We start from the raw sequence: 8,142 nt of genomic DNA on the forward strand, positions 1-8,142 counted from the left end.
AATGCGAAGTTATGGACAATGAGTAGGAGTGGAACCCGAGATAATGGGATATATGATTGTGTGTGGTCGAGTACGTAGGCATAATCGTGCAACCTAAGCGATTGATGCTTTTAATTGTTCTTTCTTTTTTCCTCTGTCATTAATACAACTGCAATTTCTGGTCGAGCTAAACAGACCGGATCGAAGCTTGTTATTGTTACTTCGGGTTCAGTCTATTTAAGTTTTTAAATTGTATAATTTTAATAAATACTTATTAAAAGTGTATAAATTATAATTTTTATCATTTATTTTTAATTTATAACTGTTTTAATTAAATAATTATAATAATAAAAAGATATTTATTAAGAATAAAAAATAAAGATTCAAATTCATATATTTTGAAAAATATACTCTGAAAAATAAATTCTCAATTTTTTCTTCTAATGGGACCTAAAAGTTGGGCTGAGATTTTGAGATCGATAGCTTTTTTGGGGTCAGGTTTGGCCCATTTTGGGGGACCAAATGTTTTTTTAAAATTTTTTTAGAAAAAAAATTGATGAGCTCACTCTTAAATGTATTATTTAAAATTTATACTATTTATACTTGATTAATACATTTTAAACTAATATAATTTTTTAATTAAAAGATATTAATCACTAATAAAAGGTGAAAATCTAATACTCATCTGATCTAAGAAGACATTCGTCTCCTTTTCTAAAAAAATATCTTACAAAAGTTCAGAACAGTTCAGGTCAGCATAGACCCGCTTTCTTTTTCGGGTCGGCCCAATCTCTAGTTTGGAAAATCATCGCCTTCTTTTTCATTATTGTCTTAGAGTTATATCATCATAATCCACCTCCAACCCGTGTTATCCAAGCACACTAACCTAAAGGGCACTTTAGCAAAAATAAAAAAAAATAAAAAAAAAGGTGATGGTATAGCAATTTATGTAATACGTTTCGTCCAGGACAGAATGTATCATCCAACGAAATTTTTTTTTAATATGTTTTGTATGGTTGTAGTAACGTGCTTAAGAATGTACAAAGAGAGTCGATCTTTAATAATTGATATGGTGTTTAAAGGTTATTATTGAGAACAATTAGATATGCTAAATGCTTTAGTTTAATGGGAGAAAGAAAGAAATAGACAAAAATTTGAGATGAATTAAAATTAATAAATTAATAGTTTACATAAGTTAATAAATAGGTCAAATTATTATTTTTGTCCATAACTTGTCTGATTATAAACCATAACTTGACAAGTTATTGTCTATAATTTACGGTTTTTATCCATAACTTGTCTGGCTATGAATCATAACTTGACGAGTTTGTCCATAACTTATTTAGTTATGAACCATAACTTGACAAGTTATGGCCTATTAATTTTTATAACTAAAAATTGACCTATATACTTTTTTAAGCTTTTCATATTAGCCTATTTCTTACTATTTCTATTAAAATGATATCACTCATCAGACAGCCCGTAAAAAATAAAATAATTTTAACTGTATATCGGTTTTGAATATAATAGAAAGTTATCAGTTATGAATAGAATTGAAGTTATTTAGCATTTTCCAATCATTTTGTGTGAATTTTCAATTGATGACCTTTTTAGTGTTTTTCCAACAAAATAATGGCGGCCTTTCGTCCAATAAAGAGTCAGTTTTTTTTTTCTATGATTAAAATAATTAATCAATTTTCACCTCACTTATTCTCAAAAAAAAAAAAAAAAAAATCACTTCAGAAGTCACAATAACTTGTATTATGTTTTTTTTTTAATCTTTTGAGTATTATGTATAACGCAACATTATGTGTCAGTACTTTTTTTTGCTAATGATTTTATGTGTCAATACTTAAGTTTCGTTCATTTCATCGATTCGAGTTTTGTTATAGTAAAAATCTCTCAGAAATAATCACATTTAACTTTTTGTTACAGTAAAAAATTTACATAAAGTCACATCTTAACTCGAATTTAAAACTTAAATCAGCGAAGTAAACGGGTTTTTAATAGACTAATCAAGGCCACAAACATAGTTGAAAGCAATAAATGCTGTTTGCTTGCAATGTGGGTGACAGACGCAAGAAGCTGCAATCTTCATGTCTAGGTAAGGTAGGTGAAGGTAACTTTTGAATTTAGGAAAGAGTTTTTCCCTACGGTAAACTGTTATACTCGAGCACACTTTGTGACCGTTAAAACCATAAGCAAACTAAAACAAAATCGCTTACAATACACTCATTGCTCCAAAAGTAGATAGCAAAACCATATTTTTCTTTTATTACGAAAAGACAATAAATTACCTCAAAAGGGTTTACACCACTTTTGAAGACATAGAATTGTCGTTTCACAATCCTGATGCACAACCAAACAAGTGAGACTTGCACAATCCATAATGATGTGTCTTTAACTGTGAGATGGGTGGCTCGTAACAATAACAATAATAACAAGTCTTAATCCTAACTTAATTAGAGTCGGCTATATGGATTTCACTTTTTCACATGACTCTGTTCGAAATTATACTTTCCTGAAGGCCTAGATCTAGAATGTCTTTCTTAACGACTTCGGTCCACGTAATTCTTGGTCTACCCCTCCCTCTCCTAGTATTAGGTATAAGAATGTCCTCCCAAGCATGAACTGGTGCTTCTAGCGGTCTACGTTGAACATGTTCGAACCATCTCAAGCGGCATTCGCGCACCTTATCTTCTATTGGTGTTACACCTACTTTACTACGAATAACTTCATTCCTTATGCGGTCCATTCTCGTATGGCCACTCATCACATACACATTTTTGCCACACTCATCTTAGATATATGTTGTCTCTTAATGGCCCAACATTCACTATCATATAACATAGCTTGACGGATTACAGTCCTATAGAACTTTCCTTTCAACTTAATAGGCATCTTGTCGTCACATAAAACTCCTGTAGCATTCTTCCACTTAACCCACCATGCCTTAATCCTATATTGAATATCCTCTTCTATATCTCATTTGTGCTGCACTATAGACCCAAGGTACCTAAATTTCCTAGAAGCCCCAATCTCCACATCATCTATAGAAATTACTTGAGTTACTAAATCTATAATGCATGTATTCAGTTTTCGTCATACTTAACTTAAATCCTTTCATCTCGAGAGTCTATCTCCACAGTTCTAACTTACAGTTAACTCATTCCCTATGTTCATCAACTAAAACTATATCATCCGCAAAAAGCATACACCAAGGAACTCTATCTTGGATTTCTCTTATCAGCTCATCCATCACGATGGTGAAAAGATAAGGACTAAGAGCAGATCCTTGATGAAGGCTGATCCGGATGGGGAACTCTGTCGTGTAGCCTCCAGCAGTTCTCACACTCGTGACCACCCCATTGTACATGTCCTTAATTACCTTAATATACCTCACATGCACTCCTCTCTTTTCTAGCACCCACCATAAAACTTCCCTCGGCACCCTATCATATGCCTTTTCTAAATCTATAAAGACCATATGTAGGTCCGTCTTGGCTTCTCTGTACCTTTCCATCAGCATCCTAAGAAGAAAAATGGCTTCCGTGGTTGATCTGCCTGGCATGAAGCCAAATTGGTTACGTGAGATGGTAGTTGTGGTCCTTAATCTCCTTTCGATAACTCTCTTCCAAAGTTTCATAGTGTGACTTATTAACTGTATGTCCCTATAATTGTTACAATTCATCACATCTTCTTTATTCTTGAAGATGGGTGGCTCGTAACAGATTGCATTAAAATGAGAACACCACTTTCCGCTACCAAAAATCAACACGTATGAGTCTAAATATAGTATAATGAAAAAGAAAAAAGGGGAACTTTTAATTGGTATTTTGCATCAGGGGCTTGTACAATTCCCATACTAAAAATTTGAAGTCATATTTACAAGGATCATCTATATATAAGATGCGGCAATATATCAACAAAAATATAGGGGGTGACGAATGTAAAACATGTATGCATTGTGCAATATTCAACGCTTGCAACTGTGAAGAATTATGTTACAGAAACGACCTCAGGAACTATCCCTTGTCCTGCAAAAATATAGGGGGTGACGAATGTAAAACATGTATGCATTGTGCAATATTCAACGCTTGCAACTGTGAAGAATTATGTTACAGAAACGACCTCAGGAACTATCCCTTGTCCTGCAAAAAATATAATGATCATCTCCATCTTGATCTCTCTGTACCAGTATCGCCTATCTCAGAACGCTCGGGTAGATATGGAGCTTTATGGGATGTAGGTCCATGGGGTGGGAGAGGATCCTTCTCCTTAGCTGATCGCGGCTCCTGTGGATCATCAAACAGATAATTAGGTAGCTGAAACCAAAGAACAGAATACTTGCTACTTGCTACAAAAACAGGCAACTAGTGGAAGTATCAACATCACAACTAACTAGCACTTTACCATACATTTGTAATACTATTGCAGAGTAATAATGTATGCAAATTGTGAGCGTTTTCTGAAACTTAAATAGTTAGTTAATCGTTAGTACATGGCATATCCCAACTACCAAGAACTACCAGTTTGGTTTTCTTGCAATAATTTCAAGTGATGTCAACATGGTATCTGAAGCCAACTGGTATATCTCCCTCAATAAAGATTATTGCGATCAAATCATGAGAATGGTGCCTCAAGAAAAAGAAGGGACACCAAACAAAACAACATCACAAATGCTCACCGTACGGAAAGGGAAGTCATCTCCCTCAAGCATATGAACAATTTGACCCATTTTTGGTCGTTTACTGACATCTAAATCTATACAGCGCAGACAAACCAGCAATGCACGCTTCATATTTCTTGGAGGGGGCTGAGCTTCAATCAAAGGGTCAACAACCTCATCACCACGACGGTTTGCAACCATTCCTTTAAACCAATCAACCAAGTTCATCTGAAATTCATCAATCAAACAGTGATGAGTGAATGCAATGTAATGCATGATGGAAATGCGAAGGGAAAACTTTATTTCACCTCTGCAGGTGGTCTGGAATAATCAATTGGACTTCTTCCTGTAATTATCTCCATGAGAAGAACTCCAAAACTATATACGTCACTTCCCTCGTTAAGCATACCTGTGCTTGCATATTCTGGGGAGACGTATCTGCAGAATATGGTATTAACAATTTAACAATACAGCATAAAGTCAGATATATGTAAATCTGATAAACTTTAAACTTATCCAAATTTGTTTCAGCTGTTTGAGGATTAACAAACCCAAATGTTCCCATTACACGTGTAGTCACATAGCTTGACTCGGGCCCCAATAGCTTCGCCAATCCAAAATCTGATACTTTTGCATTCCACATTCTATCCAGAAGAATATTACTTGATTTAACATCCCTGTGCACCACTTTGGGTTCCAAGCCTTCATGCAAATAGGCCAGCCTGTACAGTACCAATAACCATAAGCCAGTGAATGAAAAACTAAACCACTAAAGGAATCAGTGCAAAAGCTGACAAACTTTCATTTAATATGATTTGTTAGTTTGAATGTTCCATTGCTTGTCTAAGTAATTCTTTATAGCCATGACGTTTTTGAGAACACTGGTGTTTAGCTTTGCTTTGACCAGCTATGCATAAGAAAGATGAAATAAACCCCACGAAATGAACAAGGAGAAGAATAGATTTTATCATACCCTTTTGCAGTTCCAATGGCTATCTTCATTCGAATATCCCATGTCAAGGGGCTAACAGGCCCAACGTCACCATGCAACCACTGCTCCAAGTTACCATTGTCAATATACTCGTAGACAAGCATCCTGAATAAATATACGAAATACAACAGAATCCCACAAACATATTACAAAAGACGAGCAGTGAAAATATTTATTATCACAAATATATGATAAATATATATAATGCTGGAGTTACCTTTGAATATATGATAAATATATATAATGCTGGAGTTACCTTTGAGGACCTTCTGCACAACAACCAACTAAACCCACTAAATTCTTGTGCCTTACTTTCCCAATGGCTTCAACTTCTACCTTGAACTCCTTCTCGGCCTGACCCCTACACAATTAAGATCAGTACATTGAGCAAAAATAAAGTTAAATAAAAGATGATCACAACAAACGGATCTTAAACGCTTAACCAACGGCATTGGTTAAATAAAATATAAAAGTATAAGTTGAAAGAAAAAGAAAAAATTATTTATATGTGTATATATATATATATATGTATATATATTGGTGGGAACATCTCAGACATCGAAAAAGCTTGCATGTTTCATTTAACTAATCTTTATGGGCCAACCAACATTCATCTTTATTTGTTCCTTTTATTTTCTTTAAAAGAATTACTATATAAATTCTTAATCTGCAGATAATAATTCATCTTTATTTGTTCCTTTTATTTTCTTTAAAAGAATTATTATATAAATTCTTAATCTGCAGATAATAACAAAAGCTAACTAATAATTTGGCAAACAGGAAGTGAATGAATAAAATAAAGATGGAAACAATGATGGCAAAAAATAAAGAGGAAAAAAGAGGAGTGAATAAAGCAGAAAGTGACCATTTTCTTTTCTCAATCAGGCCGCGAGGACCGCAACAAAGACAATCTCTTTCTTACCCAGAAACTTAAAAAGAGAAAAAGCAAATTGAAAACGATGAAATTCTTCCCAATAATAAATAATAATAATAATAACATGACCGACACAGACATTCCAGATCCAAGTCTTACAGACAACAAACGTCCTTAATTAACGAGCTACTACAGAGCAAAACAGTTAAAAATATGCTAAATCAATCATTATCCGCAGGAACAAATTATCATCTAGCGAACAAATAGACAAGAATTTCTGTTATTTTTTTCCTCTTTTTCCTGGTCAACCAAATGCTCTATCTCTTAGACGTAAAAATATGCATAGTTTCTTCCGTTAATATATTTTATATGAATAGAAAAGATTAATGCAGAAGCAAAAACACAGCAAATTCAAAGGCTTGAGATTTGGAATTTCTGAATTTCACATACTTGTTGTTAAGAAGATTCTTCACGGCCACCACCGAACCGTCCTGCAAAACTCCTCTGTATACAATCCCGTACCCTCCTTCTCCGATCACATTCTCGCTGGAGAATCCACATGTCGCAATCTCGAGCTCCTTCAAGCCGTACCACCGTCCCCACCCGATGTTCTGCGTCTCCGCCGACGCGTCGCTCCGGCTGCCGCCGGAAGCGTCGCTCTCCTCGCTCCTTTTCCCTCTCTCGATCACGCCAATCCTGATCTCTTCTCTACCACCGCCAGCGCCGCCTTCGATGTCCTTCTCTAAATTCAAAACGTTTCCGATTTTGACCACCGATTTCTCGGTGCGATCCGGGCCTTGAGCCTTCTTGATCTCCACGATCTCCTTCGAGACCAGTGGGATTGATCCGGAGCTGTGCTTGACTCGCATTTTGCGCTTTCGCGAGGTTCGATTGGAGCGAATGCAGAGGAAGATCAGGAGAAAAAACGAGAGCAAGCACAGAAGGAGAATCGCGATGACTACGTAGAGTCTTAAACCCAGAAAGGGCGTTCTGGAGGAGAGAGTGTGGGAGAGGGAGTTTCTGGAAGCTGCGTCGCCGGAAACCGACATTGTTTCCGGCGAGGTGAGGATGATAATTTTCTCGAGAAAGTGAGAGAGAAAATGCGTTAGTGAGAGAGACGTTGGGGGAGTTTGCAGGCTGATGGGAGCATTAGGACAGACAGTGGAGGAATTTGCATAGAGAGAGACAGTAGAGAGAGAGACGGTTTCAACGGATAGAAGAAGAGAGAGTGAAGAAAAAAGCAAAAGGTAGGCATTGAGACTTTGGGGTTTGTAATTATTGGGGTTCGTTCTGCGAGATTATTACGGAAATGCCACTACATATGTCTGCTACAGTCTAGCTGGTAGGACCGTATGACCGTTTTGTTTACTCCGTGGATGACGGTGCTTTTTTATTTTATTTATTTTTTCTCTTTGTTCTTTTTTTCCTTGTCTTTTCCTTACTCGAAAATTGACGTAGACAGATTAATTAGGAGAATTCTTCAACTAAATATTAGGTTTTTTTTATTTTTTTTTTCGCTGTAAACTGCTAAATATTAGGCTTGAGCCCTAAGGTTAGTTTTTTTTTTTTTTTTACCCTAAGGTTGGTTCTATTCTTTTCCCATTACTAGACAGATTAATTAGGAGAATT

General features: G+C 35.6%; 1 protein-coding gene across 3 annotated transcripts; it reads right to left on the reverse strand.

The window, feature by feature from the left end:
• Positions 1 to 3,800: 3,800 nt before the first annotated feature.
• On the reverse strand, positions 3,801 to 7,727 carry LOC21410052 (probable receptor-like serine/threonine-protein kinase At4g34500). 3 transcript variants are annotated; one of them, XM_024173209.1, is made up of 8 exons: positions 6,964 to 7,727; positions 5,896 to 6,000; positions 5,622 to 5,744; positions 5,200 to 5,370; positions 4,957 to 5,086; positions 4,667 to 4,876; positions 4,131 to 4,274; positions 3,801 to 4,016 (listed from the first exon to the last, which is right to left on the reverse strand). In XM_024173209.1, the coding sequence occupies exons 1-7, from the start codon at positions 7,560 to 7,562 to the stop codon at positions 4,149 to 4,151; spliced, it is 1,464 nt and encodes a 487-aa protein (XP_024028977.1). In that variant the 5' UTR covers positions 7,563 to 7,727; the 3' UTR covers positions 3,801 to 4,016; positions 4,131 to 4,148. The 3 variants fall into 3 exon arrangements, with proteins under 3 accessions (XP_024028977.1, XP_024028976.1, XP_024028975.1); XM_024173208.1 differs by having other exon boundaries at positions 4,111 to 4,274; XM_024173207.1 differs by having other exon boundaries at positions 3,801 to 4,274.
• Between the last annotated feature and the right edge of the window lie 415 nt (positions 7,728 to 8,142).

Source organism: Morus notabilis, unplaced genomic scaffold (assembly GCF_000414095.1).
Source record: "Morus notabilis unplaced genomic scaffold, ASM41409v2 Scaffold45, whole genome shotgun sequence".
Lineage (NCBI taxonomy): Eukaryota > Viridiplantae > Streptophyta > Magnoliopsida > Rosales > Moraceae > Morus > Morus notabilis.